The sequence below is a fragment of the Tupaia chinensis genome, unplaced genomic scaffold, assembly GCF_000334495.1.
Source record: "Tupaia chinensis unplaced genomic scaffold, TupChi_1.0 Scaffold000402_1, whole genome shotgun sequence".
Taxonomy (NCBI): domain Eukaryota; kingdom Metazoa; phylum Chordata; class Mammalia; order Scandentia; family Tupaiidae; genus Tupaia; species Tupaia belangeri.
Window position 1 is genome coordinate 5,221,212 of NW_006159904.1, and position 17,297 is coordinate 5,238,508.

Consider the following 17,297-nt stretch of genomic DNA (forward strand, 5'->3'; position numbering starts at 1 on the left):
ATGTCTTCCTTTTTTTTTTCAAATAATAGTATTTTATTATTTACAAAGCTTCTCCTGCCAGGAAAAAAATAAATAAATACATAAAGCAAACAAAAATATCCCCGCAAAGTTTAAAAATGCTCTGACGTTTATAAGCAATTAAGTTATATTCTAGATCTCAATCAGTGGGCTATAGTAAGGGCTACCTGTCTTTTAGACTCAAATAAATACTATCCATGTACATTTTAAAAATCCTGAGTAAACTTGAGGTAGCAATGATGGAAGAAGTTTATCATTTCAACATTTCAGAATCAAAAGCTGTCAACAGTTGATTTTGTAGTTTAATTTCAAGCAAATACTTCACAACAATATCTTGAACTCTTTTGCAATTCCAATCTATTGGATCTTTTTCTTTTCTTAATTAGTTTATTTTACATTCATTCTCTGAACACCACAGCATACAAAATGTGATTTCCCATCCAGAATACACTGTATAGTGGCTTAATCATACATGTTATCATCAACAAATAATTTTCCTTTTCTTGTATATACATATATATGAGTGTGTGTGTGGTTTTATATGCTTATATATGTGTATAAATGTATTTTCCCCCTCTTTCACCCTCTGCCATTTCCCACCCTCCTCCTACACTGTCTCTGGTATCTTCAGTTGCTTTCCATTCCTTTTTTATTCCCCACATTTTAATGATTCACAAAAATCTTGATTTATATAACTACTTTCAATAGCAAGTTCTGCTGATATATACACATCTGTGAACACACATTTGACTTTAGGCATGAAACTCTGTGAGTAGAATGAATGTACTATTAAGTAGCACATAGCTGAGGCTATATAGCTTACTGTGGTCATTAAATAGGTATTTCTTAATATATTTTTTTATTTTCAAAAAAGGCAGTTTCAGCTTCAATAAATCAAAATTGAAAAATCTTAAGAGAATTTTGCTTAAGACTTAGAGCCAGGAAACAGGTTAGGATTCTGTTCAAATAGTTAGGTACATAGACCTATCAACAATTCAAGAGAAGACTAAAATCCTTAATTCTAGAAAACAAAGCATAGAAGAAAATCAGCAATGTTTTAGTCAAAACTCATAAAATTCTGTTTAACCACTTCAGACTCATGTACTTTATCTTCTATTGTGGTTTGATATTTCCGTTTAAATTCTGGAAGATAGCATTCAACTCTGGACTGCCCCTACTATTTGCTGGCCATTTTATTAGCATTATGTCTTCTTTTCATTTAATACTTTAAAATTAATTAATTAATTTTACATAGCATAATGTCTTCTTGATTAACTAGCCCATTTACTACTATATAATGCCCTTCTTTGTCTCTTCTTACAGTCTTTGTCTTAATCCATTAATATTCAACACTATCATCAATATTTCTGGACATGTTCCAATCATTTAGTGAGCCATTTTCTTGGTTGTTTTTCATTCTCTTAAATTTGTCTGTCTGACTTTTTAGTTTTCCTGGTATAGCACTCCCTTCAGAACCTCTTGAAGAACTGGTCTAGAGTTGGTAAATTCTTTCAGGTTTTTTTTGTCCAAGAATGTTATGTTTTTTCCATATGAAGGATAATCTTGCTGGGCATAGTATTCTTGGTTTAAATTGTTTTTCATTTAACATTTTGACTATATTTCCCCATTCTTTTCTTGCCTACATTGTTTCTGACAAGAAGTTCAATGTTAACCTGATGAGATAACCTTTGTAATTAACTTGACATTCCCCTCTTGCCAATTTTAGTATCTTGTCTTTGTCTGTGGTTTTGGCCAATCTGGCTATAGTGTGCCTTGGAGAGGATCTTCTTGGGTTGATTCTGGTTGGGGTCTTATGCATTTCTTGGGCCTGGATATTTGAATGACTTTCTAGGTTTGGAAAATTTTCTTCCAGTATTTTATGAAATAAATGATCAATACTCTTATTATTTTCTTCCTATTCTGGGATACCAATTATCTGGATGTTTGGGCACTTGATGATATATTATTTTCATTTTTCTTGGTTGTTTTCTCAGTCTTTTTGATATTTTTTATGTTAAAGGTTTTGTCTTCTGCACTCAAGATTTGGTCTTCTGCATAATCAAAACTTTTAATACTCTCAAGGGTGGTTTTAATTTCCTGTACCACATTCTTCATCTCCAACAATTTTGTTTCTTTTTTGTGGTTTCTATTTCTTCTTTCAAATCATAAAGGACTTCCTCATCTCCTGCAGCTCATTGTCTCTATTCTCTTGTATCTCATTCGATTTGATCACTACAAATATTCTAAATTGTTTATCTGACATTTCCACAAGTTCCATCGTGTCGTCTGTGGAAGTGAAGCTTTTCCTTGGGAAAGAGACATTCTGTTGATTGCTCATACTTCTTGTGCCTCTCCAATGGTTCCTAGTCATATAGTGATCTATACGTTCCTTTCTAAATTATTCAAGGTATTTCCGAGTGTTCAAAGATGTCCAGGAGTAGGAAATTGGCAATCTCTCTTATGTTCTGCCATTCTGCACTTCTGTTACTGATCCTGGGTGACCCAAAGTCCTCCCTGTTTCTAGAGAGCTGGTACAAACTGAGCTGCTGAGCTTCAACTCAGTAACAAAGTAGAGACTACACCATGTGTATTGACTACCACATGCTATACAAAACAGCAAGTTTGTCTCAAAGTCCCAAGAAACAAACCTGAGAGACCAAAGGTGAGTGGGGGAGGGGGTGAGCTCCTGGTCCCAGCTGTTACCACAGGCAGCCTGCCATCCAGTAAGGCTCTTCACTGAAATGGGTGTCTGGATGAGTCAGGGAGGGGCATGAGTTCATCTCAAAGTCCCATCTAAAATCTTCATTTCTGAATTCCCAAATTAACTCCTGACTTTCACCACCATATTTGTTTTCTCTGTTCTCACGTAGGGTCAAGAAACTACAGGCCTGAATCAGGGGCTCCATCCAATGTTATAGTGAGTGGAGGTTTCAGACATCAGCGTCTCATGGTGGCAAAGCTCTAAAGGGTCAGGGATTCTTCGAGAGTTATCAGCTCCATTATTTTCTACTGAGGGCTCCACTGATCCCTATATATAATACAACTACTCCTTCTTCCTCCACATATATAGAATTCTTCCTTTGCCGACTCTAACAGAATCTCATACACAGGAAATCTGAGTTACTAAGCTATTGATTGCTACACATACACACAAACACACACATGTATATGAATTTTTAAATTTTATTATTATAATTATTTTTTGATTTGCTATAGGGCACTCATTCACCAGAGAGAGACAGAGAGAGAGAGAGAGAGAGAGAGAAAGTAAGACAGCAAGCTGCCAGGTAAGGACTCAAACTGTGGGAGTCTGGTGCCTTTAACGCCATGCCACCTGCTGGACCCAGAGTGATAATATATTAACAAGAAGAAGCAAACTTGTATAACCTGTTTGTTTTTATTCCACACAAACTAAAAAAGTGGAAAGTTACTTATAGATGTTCTGGAGAAAAGAGTTAGAAATAGTGTCAAAGACATTCTATTTCCATGGATTCTGACAATGAATTCTCAAATCTTATTCAATGAAATTCTTAAATCTTGTTCTTTATCTTTCTTATGTATGTGTAGGTCCTTATGTATGTGCAGGTCCAGAAGTCAAAGTATATATACATATATAAGTAATATATTTGTTTCTATACATGTGTAACTATCATTCATATATCTTTATTTGCTTATGTATAGCTCACATTTTTGTGGTCTCTTCATTATCAGGAACTGATGTGAATTCATATGGAGTAGAGCTATTGGATTTAAAAGGACATACTGTCAAACAAGTGACCATGTAGATTTAAACTTTTGTTTCAAATTGTTACAATTTCTGAACACTTATAAACTAGTTGACCATTAATTCACAAGCAAGACAGTTATTTGGATCTTTTATTATATTCTTTATACAAATGAATCCTCATGTTTAAAAAAATTTTTTGTGGGACTAGCAGTTAACGTAATGGCTATGTCGCTGGCCTCCCACATAGTCGACCACGGTTCGAGTCCAGGACCCGGTGGCTTAAACTCACGCCGGGAGCATGTGTGTGCGTGCCCAAGATCCCGAGAGGAGAATGGAGAAGGGATTGTGGCGTGGCCATCCCCCCTGGGGGGTGATTTCTTGCTTTCTATCTCTCTGTCTGTCTGGCGAGCGCACGCGTCCTATAGCAAAAACCTCTCCCCCCCAAAAAAAAAAGAAAAAAAAATATTTTTGCCAGAGAGAGCTCACTGGAGAGAGGATAGTGGCCAGGTGGGGGCTGTTATTGAGAAAGCACACCAAGGGGCATGTTTACGTGGCAATCCCTTGTCCTGCATCTCTTCCTCCTTTCAGGGTTTTGGGAATGCATGCACATGCTCTCATAGTGTTTCTCAAGCCAGCAGGTCTAGAGTTCAAACTGCATAAGCAGCTATGTGGGATCCAGCCGCTTTAACCACCAGGCCACAGGCTGGCACACAAATGAATCTTTCTATGTTTGTAATGACTATCTTAACCTGTGAAACAATTTAATGGCACAAGATTTAAATTAAGTTTTTTTACTATTGAACCTAACCACGATGTGAAAAAATTTTGTGGTTTAATTTATTTCAAATTCAGTTTTGTAGTTCACAGATACAGATCCCCTTTACCCAGTTATTTTCTTTGTTCTTGGTCCCCTCCATTGACTCCTTAGTTTCACCATCATAAATGTATTTTCTGCTCTCACACAGAGTGAAGTATCTGTGGTCCTAAATCAGGGGCTCCATCTTTGATGAGAGGATTTGAATTTGGGGCATTAGCTTCCCATGATTCCAGAACTCTGGAGAGTGAGGGAACTGATCCAAGTTCTATAGCTCTATTCTTTTCTGTTGAGGATATCACTACTCCCTGTCCACCACTACTTTCTTTCTCTGTACAGGACTTTTCTCCTCCCTTGGCCTACTATAGGGAGTGAAAAAAGCCTCATACACAATAACTACAGACAATAAGCACTACAGTAGGAAGATTCCCTTTATGACTTCTAACCCCTTTCCTACCTCAATTCAAAGATGAAGAATATTCCATTCAGATGTTTACTGTGAGTGGATTTTAGAACTAGTATGCCGGAACTCTATATTCCCATGTAATACAGTGAATACCCTACCATTGAAGATCCTCAACTATATGTTGTATGTGTGTATGTACACATGTACATATATGCATATGTGTATTCATTCAATGTCTTACCTTTCTTGGTCTAGTCCATGTGAGGTTACTGTATTTAATTCATATTGGGAAGTGCTAAAATATTAAAAAGATACATAGTAAGATACATGTGATTTGCTAGACTTACATGTTAGCTTACCTTAGTCACAATTACTCTTCAGTTTATAAGCTAGTTGACCCTTTGTAACTTTATATTTGCAATCAAATATGTAATTTTCTCTAGAATATGCTTTATTTGTTTGTCAGAAATATCCTAGTGCTGTAAAATATTTTAATGAATCAAGTTTTTTGTTGTTTGGGCTTTTCAGAGAGAGTTTTTTTTTTGCTATAGGGTGTGTGTGCTCACCAGAGAGACAGAGACAGGAAGCAAGAAATCACCTCCCAGTGGGGTTGGCCATGCTGTAATCCCTTCTTCCCTATTCTCCTCTCAGGATTTCAGGCATGCACGCACATGTGCCCAGTGTGAGTTTTAAGCCACTGAGTACGGGACTTGAACTGTGGTCAACCACATGGGAATCCAGTGACATAACCATTATGCCATCTGCTGGTCCTAATGACTCAAATTTTAAGTTTATTTTTTACTAATGGACCTGACCCATAAGGAACAATCTTTTATGCTAAAATTTATTTCAAACTCAACCTCAGTTTATAGATATCCATCCCTTTGATCCCATCTAATTTCCTGCTTCCTTAGTCCCTCCATTATCTCCTTACTTTTACCCACCCTGGTTATCTTTTCTGCTCCTCAAGAGCAGAAATAGTCACAGGCCTCAGCTGGGGTGCAATCCAATATAGTGTAATTTTGGGGATTGGGGCATCAACAAACTTCATATGGTAGCAGAGCTCTGGAGGTGAGGGATGCATCCATATTTTCTAGTGAAGTTTCCTCTGTTACATGTCCACTGCTACCTCCTTCATGCTCCAAATAGTATTCACTCTTACCCCTATTCAATCTAGTAAAGTTAGGCATTCTGAAAAATTTCTAAGGTTTTTTTTGTTGTTGTTATTTTTTCCTCTGGTATATGCTCAGGTTGCAAAACACCAGAAAAAGGAAATATTCCTTTTATTACCTACTCCTCTTTCATCCAAGTAGATCCAAAGACAGTTGTTAAAGTGAGACCTTTGAGAAACGGTGTCAAAGACACTCCCTATTCTCATGAATTCTCCCAACTATGAACTTTCATAGTTTCAATCATCTTTCTCTGAATATATATGTGGGTTCATGAATCAGAGTATGCATGAATGTGCATTTGCATATATCAAAAGTAAATACTGATATCTACTTAATTATCTATAAATCTTTATTTGTTTATATATAAACATAAATATATATATATACATATATATATATATATCTCACATTTTTCTTTTAATTTCATTACAGGGTTCTGATGTGAATTCATCCTGGGCAGAGCTATAGAATTTAAAAATGCATATTGTCAGACAATACATGATTCTTAGGCCTAATTTTTTGGTACAAATTAGCTACAGTTTCTTATAAACTAGTTTCTTTTAGTTCATATGTATATCAGTTATTTCCAGATTTGTTTGCATGGTCCCTATATAGATGAATCCTGCATGTTTGTGATGATTGTATTTAACTTGTACAAAAGTTTAACAATTTAAAATTTAAGTTTTGTCCTCACTATTGAAACTAACCACAATTTAAATACATTTTGTGGTTTAATTTATTTCAGATTCAATTAGGTACAAACCATATTATCCCTTAAATTTTCTGATTCACTAATCTCTCCATCAACTCACTTTCTCCATCATAGATTCGTTCCTGCTCTCACACAGGTAAAAAATCTGAGGCCTGAGTCAGGGACTCTCTCCAATGTGTACGTGGGTTTGTTTTTCAGATATCAGGCTCCCCTGGTGGCAGAGCTCTACAGGGGGAGGAGGAGTTCTAGGGTCTATTAACCCTACTCTTTCCTGGGAGGGATCCACTGTTGACTGTTGGTTGCCACCTCCTTTCTCCAAACAGGATTCTCTTCCTTTGCCTACTCTGGTATACTCCCATACATAGGAAATGTGGATTTGCTAGGCATATTCCTACTTCTAAGGATCCAAAAGTACAAAGAGAAAGGATTCCTCTCTGACCTGTTCTTTATCTAACACAATGTAAAAGATTACAAATTACCTACAAATGCTCCAGTGAGATGATTTAAAAGTATCAAATGTCATAATTTTCAATTTTAACCTTTTTCTCTATGTATGTTGGGTCCAGGGATATGTGTGTGTATGTGTTTGTGTGTGTAAACAGTCAATTTTTATCTAGTATTGATCTACCAACTATAACTCTTTATCGATATATCTTTATTGTTTATATATATATTATATGTATCTCACATTTCATTAACAGCTTCATCATGGGGTATTGAGAGGAGTTCATATGCACCAGAGCTAGGGGATTTAAAAATACATAAAGTCAGACAATACATAACTTAATGGATTTAATTTCTTGGTTCAAATTAGCTACAATTCCTGTACAATCTACAAACTGGTTGACTCAGTTCACAAGTAAATGAGATATTTGGAAAATTATATGTCCATTCTCCATAGATGTGAATCTTTATATGACTGCAATGAATAAGGCTTGTTACAAAACTTATTAAGATTTCAGTTCAGTTCTTCACTATAGAACTTAACCACAATGTGCGAGTGTCCGCACTCTATGACAGAAACTGATTGACTAAAGGATATAGAAACACAGTAAATGGATGTGAATACCAGATATAGTGTGTGGGAAAGAGGGGTCTGAGGAAGGACATTTAGAAGAAAAATAGAGAGGTAAAGCATTAATGGAACAAAGAAATGTGGTATTATCTGTTGAAGATAATTTTATAGTTTATCAACTGGACTAGAGAGAAAAGTTCACATGTTCACCCTATAGCAAAAACCTCACCCCTCCTCCCAAAAAAAGTCATGTGTAGGTCAGTTATTTGCAATCAAATTTGTTATATTCCCTATAAGAAAAAAAAAAAGACTATTTTAGTCCTAAAATATTTTATAAATAGACTTTGAAAATACAACATATTTTATTGCAAATAATGACTTATACAAGACCAGCTTAATGACTGAAGTTTTAAGTACAGTTTTTTGTTACACTCCTGACCCAATATGTAACCACGTTTTGTGCTGGAATTAATTTTGAATTTAGCTTCAGTTTGTAAGTATCTATTTTTTCATCCCACTTAATTGACTGTTTCTTTGGTCCCTTCATCATCTCCTTACTTTCTAAATTTCTTTTACTGCATCTATTAGTTGATTCTCAAGTCCCTCCACTGACTTTTTTTTTTTTTTTGGAGAGGTTTTTGCTATAGGGCGCGTGCGCTCACCAGACAGAGAGAGACATAGAGACAGAAAGCGAGAAATCACCCCCCAAGGGGGATGGTCACGCCGCAATCCCTTCTCCTCCATTCTCCTCTCGGGATCTTGGGCATGCACACACATGCGCCTGGCGTGAGTTTTAAGCCACCAGGTCCTGGACGCGAACCGTGGTCGACTACGTGGGAGTCCAGCAACATAGCCATTACACTAACTGCTGGTTCCCCCTCCATTGACTTTTTACTTTCACCAACCTATGTGCTATCCCTGCTGTCACATTAAGATAAAATTACTGCAGCTCTGAATCAGTGTGATGGTAGGTTTGAGTATAGGGCATAGACTTCACGTAATTGCAGAGCTCTGGAGGGTGAGGAACATTTCCAGGGCTATTATCTCTGTTCTGTTCTCTGAGAACTTCAGTGTTCCTGTCCAGTGTTCCAAATGGGATACTCTGCTCCTATGGCCCACTCTAGTAGTTCTCACTAGGAGTAACTAAAGGTGAAAAAGACTAGGGTTAAGACTACCTATATGGGGACCAGCAGTTAACATAATGGCTATGTTGCTTGACTCCCATGTAGTAGACCGCGGTTCGAGTCCCAGACCCAGTGGCTTAAAAAACTCATGCCGGGTGCGTGTGTGTGTGTGCCCAAGATCCTGAGAGGAGAATGGAGAAGGGATTGCGGCGTGGCCATCCCCCCTGGGGGGTGATTTCTCACTTTCTGTCTCTCTGTCTCTGTGTGTCTGGCGAGAGCAGGTGCCTATGGCAAAAACCTCTCCAAAAAAACAAAAAAGATTACCTATATGACTTCTTACTTCTATTCTACTCTATTCCATGTTTTATTCTGTTCTGTTCTGTTCTGTTCTATTCTATTATTCTATCATTCTATTCAAAAGACAAAGAATATTCCATTCAGAAGTTTGACAAGAAAGAATTTTAGAAGAAACATTTTCAGTAGAACTCTGTATTCTATGATGGTCCTGCCAGTACTATTTGATATGGAGGAAATAGAATAGCACTCTACATGTTATGTATACATGCATGTATAGATGTAATGTAAGTATACTGACTGACATATATCTTACATTGAATTGGAAAGGCCACATGAGGATACTGATTCTAATTTAAATGGGGCAGTGCTAAAGGAACAAAAAGATACAGAATAAGACACCATACAACTTCCTTGACTTGTTTTTTAAATTCACATTAGTTACATTTATTCTGCAGCATAAAAAGTTCACATGTAAGTTATTTGGAATCTAATGTTAAATCCCCTAACAAAGGTGATTTATATTTTTGTAGGAAATAATTTAATATGTAACAAAATGTAATGATAATATTAAAGTATATCTCTATACTATTGAATCTGACTCAATATGTAACAACCTTTTTTGTGCTGGCATTTTTTTCTTCTTTTTTTATTTTAACTATTTAAAAATGTTTACTCAGTTGTGAGTGATCACTGGCTGGGAGCACGTTCCCCAAGAGCTCAAGAAAGTGTCCTGGGGTGCTTAGTTACAGCACCTCTTTTATTTAGTTCTGAGAGGTGGAGATACAAACAAAACTGTAAATCAACACACAGAGTTTTCATATGGCCTGGCCAAAAAAGGTAGAGCATGGAGGGGAGGGGCTTGTAGGTTATATGTGGGCTTAGAATTCTTAGGTCAATAGTTGGCTAAGGGAACCAGCAGTTGGCATAATGGCTATGTCGCTGGACTCCCACGTAGTCGACTGCGGTTCACGTCCCAGGCCCGGTGGCTTAAAACTCACGCCGGGAGCATGTGCGTGAGTGCCCAAGATCCCAAGAGGAGAATGGAGGAGAAGGGATTGCGGCGTGACCATCCCCCCTTGGGGGTGATTTCTCACTTTCTGTCTCTCTGTCTCTATCTGTCTGGCGAGCGCATGTGCCCTATAGCAAAAACCTCTCCAAAAAAGAAAAAAAAAAAATAGTTGGCTAAGAGCAGAAGTCTTTATGCTAGAATTTTTAAAATTCAACTTCAGCTTATAGATACCCATCTTCTAATTCCATCTAATTTCCTGCTCCCTTTGTTTCTGTATCACCTCCTTTCACTTATCATGGTGGTCTTCTTGCTACTCAGATAGGGTTTAGTAGCTACAGGACTGAGCTGGGGTATAATACAATATAACGGTGTTTTGGATGTGGGCTACCAGTCTTTCATGGAGGCAGAGACATGGAGGGTGAAGGATTCAGTTGAGGCCTATTAGTTCCATCCTTTTATGCTGAACACTCCTCTACTCTCTCTCTGCTGCTATCTCTTCCTTGTTCCAAACAGGATTCTCTCCTCTCTTCACCCAATCTATTATAATAAAGTCTCATACATAGACATTCTGAAAATACTGTAAGGATTTTGGCTGGTGGTTTCTCAGGTTGTCAAACATTCCAGGCAGAGAAAACATTCATTATGACCTATTCCTTTTTCATTAAAATTGGTCCAAATTGGCATAAAGGTACTTATAGTTACTATAGAGACTCCACTTAGAAATTATGTCAAAAGATATTCTGTATTGGCAATAGATTCTCCTGATTATTTACTTCCCAAATCTTCATATTTATCTATCTATATATATATTGAGACCAGGGATTGCTGTTTGTATAATATATATGTATGCATACATGTATGAATGGTATATATGTATACTTATCTGTAACTATTTATTGATATATCTTTGTTTATATAAAGCTCACCTTTCTCCATAATGGGATACTGAGGGAAATTCATATGTAGTAGCACTATAATTTTAAAAATACATATAGTTAGACAACATTACATCCTAAAAATTTTTTGCAAATTATTTACAATCTCTGTACAATTTATAAAACGGTTGACCCTTGGGACCAGCAGTTAGCGTAATGGCTATCTCACTGAACTCCCATGTAGTCGACCGCGGTTCTAGTCCCAGACCCGGTGGCTTAAACTCACACTGGGCACATGTGCATGCGTGGCCAAGATCCTGAGAGGAGAATGGAGGAGAAGGGATTGTGGCATGGCCACCCCCCCGGGGGGTGATTTCTCACTTTCTATCTCTCTGTCTCTCTCTGTCTTCCTGGCGAGCGCATGCGCCCTGTAGCAAAAACCTCTCCAAAAAAAAAGGTTGACCCTTAATTCACATGTAAACCAGATTTTTGGAAACTTGAAGATATGTTCTCTACACAAATGCTTTTTTATTTGTAATGAATATTTTAGGTCTGTGAAAATTTAAAAATTCAATATTTAAGTTTAATTGCTTAATATTAAATATAATAATAATATGAAAGTAATATACGGATTAATTGCTTTCAAATTCAATTGCAGTTTTTAAGCATGAATGCCCCATCCAGTTTCTTTATTCTTAAGCCCCCTACTGAACTTGAGAAGATGTAATAACCTTTTAAGGTGGAATTTATTTAAAATTCAAATTCTTTAATAAGTTTCCATCCTTTTAGTCCTATCTAATTTCTTGTTCACCTTGTCCATTCATCACCTCCTTGCTTTCACCCATCATGGTTGTCTTTCTTGCTCCTCAGATAGGATCTATTAGTTACAGGCCTATGCTGGGGTAAAATCTAATGTAAGTTTGGTTTTGGATTTGGGGCACCTACCTCACATGATTATAGAGATAAGGAGGGTGAGGGACATATCTGAAATGCATTGGCTTTCTCCTTTTCTAATGAAGGTTCCACTGTTCACTATCTATTGCTATCTTCTCCTTGCTCCTCAAGAAATTTTCTCCTCCTTTCACTTAATAAAGTCTCATATACAAGCATTCTGAAAATTTCTTGAGAATTTCAGCTAGTGATTACTCATAGTGCCAAAATCACCAAAAGAAGGAAGCATTTCTATGACCTATTCTTTTTTTTTTTTTTTGGAGAAGTTTTTTCACTATAGGGTGCGTGCGCTCGCCAGAAAGACAGAGAGAGACAGAGAGACAGAAAGCGAGTTTCTTTAGCCCTTTTTTTTTTTTTTTTTTTTTGGAGAAGTTTTTTTCACTATAGGGTGCGTGCGCTCGCCAGAAAGACAGAGAGAGACAGAGAGACAGAAAGCGAGAAATCACTCCCCAGGGGGGATGGTCACGCCGCAATCCCTTCTCCTCCATTCTCCTCTCGGGATCTTGGGCACACACACACACACACACACGCCCGGTGTGAGTTTTAAGCCACCAGGTCCGGGACACGAACCATGGTCGACTACGTGGGAGTCCAGCGACATAGCCATTACGCTAACTGCTGGTCCCTCTATGATCTATTCTTCACCTTTTATCTAAATCAATTTTAAAAAATAGAAAGATATTTTTATATGCTAATGAGACCACTTAGAAACAGTGTTAAAGATGTTCTGTATTGGCCCAGCTTGGTGGCACAGTTTGTAGTATATTGGAGCACAACACTGAAAACCACACGGCTGATCACAGGTTCCAATCTCTGGGTCACCTCAAAACATGCTGAGTATATGCATGGGCACTCAAGATCCTGATGTGCTGGAGGGTTGGGGAAAGGGAATTGTGTCATGACAAGACCCAGACCCTGTCAAGGGTGCTTCCCTATTTCTCTCTACTTCTGTCTTACCTTCTTATATGTGCCTGTATGTTCTCTATCATTAATAATAATAATAATAAAAGACACCAAGGTTGGCTTTATAGCACAGTGATTAAGGGACCCAGTTCCCACATGACCAGCCTTGGTTTGACACCAGCTCTGGTAGCTTCAATAACATACCAGGTGTATGTATGCATGCTCGACATCTCATAGGAAGGAGGAATAGAGGGAAAAAAAATTGCAGCATGAGCATGTACCATGTCCCATTGTCTCTATCTCTTATAAGTGCACATGTCCTTTTCAATTAAAAAACAAATTAATTAAAAATGTAAAATATACAATGTATTGACATAAATCATCCTGACTCTCAACTTCTTTTTTTTTTTTTGGAGAGGTTTTCACTATAGGGCGTGTGCACTCGCCAGACAGACAGAGACATAGAGACAGAAAGTGAGAAATCACCCCCCAGGGGGGATGGTCACGCCGCAATCCCTTCTCCTCCATTCTCCTCTCGGGATCTTGGGCATGCACGCACACGCGCCCGGTGTGAGTTTTAAACCACTGGGTCTGGGACGCAAACCACGGTCAACTATGTGGGAGTCCAGCAACATAGCCATTACACTAACTGCTGGTTCCCTCAACTTCTAAACTTATTCTTTCTTTCTTAGCGTATGTGTGGATCCATGGGTTGATTTCTATTTGTGTGTGTGTTTGTAAACAAATAGTTTATATTTACATATATCTACCTGTTTGTAACTATTTATTTACATATATATTCATAAATACGTTGGGTGTCTATGCATGCATGCCTAAAGTCCAGAGAGGAAAAAGAATTGGAATGTGATCATGCTCTCCACCCCCGGGAGGTGATTTCCATCTCTCTCTGTCTTCTTTTGTCTCTGATAAGTGCATACATACTATGGTAAAAATCTTCATTTAAAAAAATGATAAATTTTATTGGATTAAGGTAATCTGTTATAATTAGAAAATGTGTTTTGTAAATTACCATGGTAATCACAAAAGAAAAATTTATAATAGATAGACTATAAATAAGAAGTAGAAAATCAATATACACTACTAATGTATATTGAGACCAGCAGGTGGCATAGTGGTTATGTCGCTGGATTCCCACATAGACAAAAGCAGTTCTAGTTCTGGACCTGATGGCTTGAAACTCATGCCAATGCACGTGCATGCATGCCCCAGATACCTGGAGGAGAATGGAGGAGAAAAGAAAGTGTTATGGCCATCCCCCCCCGCCCCCCGAGGTGATTTCTCACTTTCCCTCTCACTGTCTCTGTCTTTCTCTCTCTGTTTGGTGAGGGCACACATCCTAAGGCAAAAACCTCTCAAAAAATAAAAAGAAAGTAACTTTACCACAAAAAAAGACAGTAAGAGAAGATGAGAGGAAGAAAGTACCTACAAAACAACTACAAAACAATGAACAAAAGAGCAGTAATGAGTCTTTACCTATAGATAATAACTTTGAATGCAAATGAAATAAATTCTCCAACTAAAATATTCAATTATATATTGTCTACAAGAGACTTGTTTCACTTATAAGGACACATGTAGACTGAAAGTGAAGGGATGAAAAATATTCCACACAAATAGAAACAAAAAGAGCAAGAGCAACTATACTTATATCAGATAAAATGGAAGTCAAACTGTAAACAGGGACAAAGATGATTATATAATGACAAAGAGGTCAATTCATCAAGAAGATATAACAATTGTAAATATATATGTGCTGGGGCCAGCAGGTGGTGCAGTTGTTAAGCCACTGGACTCCCACATGGCTGACCATGGTTCAAGTCCCAGACACAGCGGCTTGAAACTTATGTTGAGTATGTGTGTGTGCATGCATGCCCAAAATCCCTAGGAGAGAATGGAGGGGTGATTTCTCATTTTCTGTCTCTCTTTCTATCTGACAAGCTCATGTGCCCTATAGAAAAAAGTTCTAAAAAAAAAAAAAAAAAAAAGAGCAAATATTATAGATCTAAAAGGATATATCTTACAATATAATAATAGTATGAGACTTTAACACCCTACTCTGAACGTTGAGCAGATCACCAAGTGGAAATTCAATAAATAAACATCAGATTTAAACTGCACTCTAGACCAAATGAACCTAACAGGCAATTATAGAACATTCTATCCAATAGCTATAGAATACATATTTATCTCAACTGCACATGGAACATTCTTCAGTAAAGATCATATATAGGCCATAAAACAGTCTTAACAAGAGAAAACTGAAATTGTATCAAGTACCTTTCCTGATCACAATAGTACAAAACTAGAAATCAAAAACAAAGAATTTTGAAAAAGTCACAAATGCATGGAAATTAAGCAACATGCTACCAAATAACCAATAAATCAATAAAGAAATTAGGAGATATATTTAAAAATTTCTTTAGACAAACAAAAATTTGAAGACAATATACCAAAACCTATGGGATACATATAAAGCAGATCCAAGACGGAATTCTATAGCAATAAACAAATACATGAAAAAGAAAAAAGATTTCAAGTAAGCAACCTAACATTTCACCTTAAGAAACTAGAAAACCAAGAACAAATCCAACCCAAAATTAGTAAAAGGAAGGAAATAATACAAGATAAGAGAATAAATACAATAGAACTAGAAAAAATAGCAAAGATCAACAAAATGAAGAGTAGTAGAAGAGTCATTCCTCAACACAATAAAAGCTATCTATGAAAAATCCATAGCTAATATCATCCTGAATGGGGAAAAGCTGAAAGCTTTTCTACTAAAAACTGGTACAAGACAAAGATGCTCACTTTCTCCACTCCTTTTCAGTATAGTACTGGAAGTCTTTGCCAATGCTGTCAGAAAAGAGAATAAAATAAAAGGCATGCAAATAGGAAAAGAAGAGGTGAAATTATCTCTATTTGCAGATGACATGGTTGTATATATAGAAGACCCAACGGTATCTATGAAAAAAATTCCTGGAAGTGATAAATGAATACAGTAAAGTTGCAGGATACAAAAATCAATATACAGAAGTCTATAGCATTTCATTATATGAATAGCAGGCAGACTAAGATATAACTGAAGAAAGTAATGCCATTTACCACAGTTACAAAAAGTATAAGATACCTAGGAATAAATCTAATCAAAGAAGTTAAAGACCTCCACAAGGAAAAGTATGAGAAGCTAAAAAAAGAAATTGAAAATGACACAAAAAATTGGAAGGACATCCCATATTCCTGGATTGGAAGAATTAATATAATCAAAATGGCAATTCTACCCAAATTAATCTACATATTTAATGCAATTCCAATCAAAGTACCAGAGACATTCTTCTCAGATGTAGAAAAGACAATCATATAATTTGTCTGGAATCATAAAAGACCTCATATTGTCAAAGCAATCCTGCACAAGAAGAGTGGAGTGGGCGGCATCTCACTTCCTGACATTAAAAATATACTATAAAGGTATGATAATCAAAACAGCATGTTACTGGTACAAAAACAGACAAGTGGACCAATGGAACAGAATAGAGACCCGAGAAATAAACTCCAAAATACATAGCCAACTGATTTTGACAAAGGGAACCAATCAATCCAGTGGGAAAAGAAAAATCTCTTTAGAAAATGGTGCTGGAAAAATTGCATATCCACCTGCAGAAATATTAATCTAAACCCTTACCTCTCACAACTGACAAAAATCAACTCAAAGTGGATCAAAGATTTAAACTTAAGACTTCAAACTATAAAACTACTGGTGGAAAACACTGGGGAAACTCTGGGAGACACTGGAGTAGGCAAAGACTTCTTAAATAAGACCCCAAAGCACAGTCAATAATCCCCAAAATAGACAAGTGGAATTACATTCAGAAGTTTCTGAATGGCAAAAGACAGTAATTAGTGTGAGTTGACAACCCTCAGAATGGGACAATATTTTTGTAAACTATATTTCAGATAAGGGACTGATAACCAGAACACACAGGGAACTCAAGCAGCTTACCCGAAAAAAGATGATCAACCCAATTAAAAGATGGGAGAATGAGTTGAAAAAAACAACTCTCTAAGGAAGACATACAAATAGCTACAAGGAGGGACCAGCAGTTAGCGTAATGGCTATGTTGTTAGACTCCCACGTGGTCGACTGTGGTTCGAGTCTCGGACCTGGTGGCTTAAAACTTGCGCCGGGCGCATGTGTGTGTGTACCCAAGATCCCGAGAGGAGAATGGCGGAGAAGGGATTGTGGCAGGGCCCTTCTC

At 37.0% G+C, this 17,297-nt stretch overlaps 1 protein-coding gene across 1 annotated transcript in view; it reads right to left on the reverse strand.

Moving 5' to 3' along the window:
* The window catches only part of LOC114008834 (uncharacterized), an 89,870-nt gene that overhangs the window by 19,431 nt on the left and 53,142 nt on the right, over window positions 1-17,297 (reverse strand). Inside the window, exons 5-9 of the mRNA XM_027774097.1 lie at window positions 11,221-11,265; window positions 7,538-7,591; window positions 6,546-6,599; window positions 5,207-5,260; window positions 3,705-3,758 (exon numbers count right to left, since the gene is read on the reverse strand). Of these exons, the coding sequence (XP_027629898.1) occupies window positions 3,705-3,758; window positions 5,207-5,260; window positions 6,546-6,599; window positions 7,538-7,591; window positions 11,221-11,265 (261 nt within the window). The remainder of the gene's footprint in view (window positions 1-3,704; window positions 3,759-5,206; window positions 5,261-6,545; window positions 6,600-7,537; window positions 7,592-11,220; window positions 11,266-17,297) is intronic.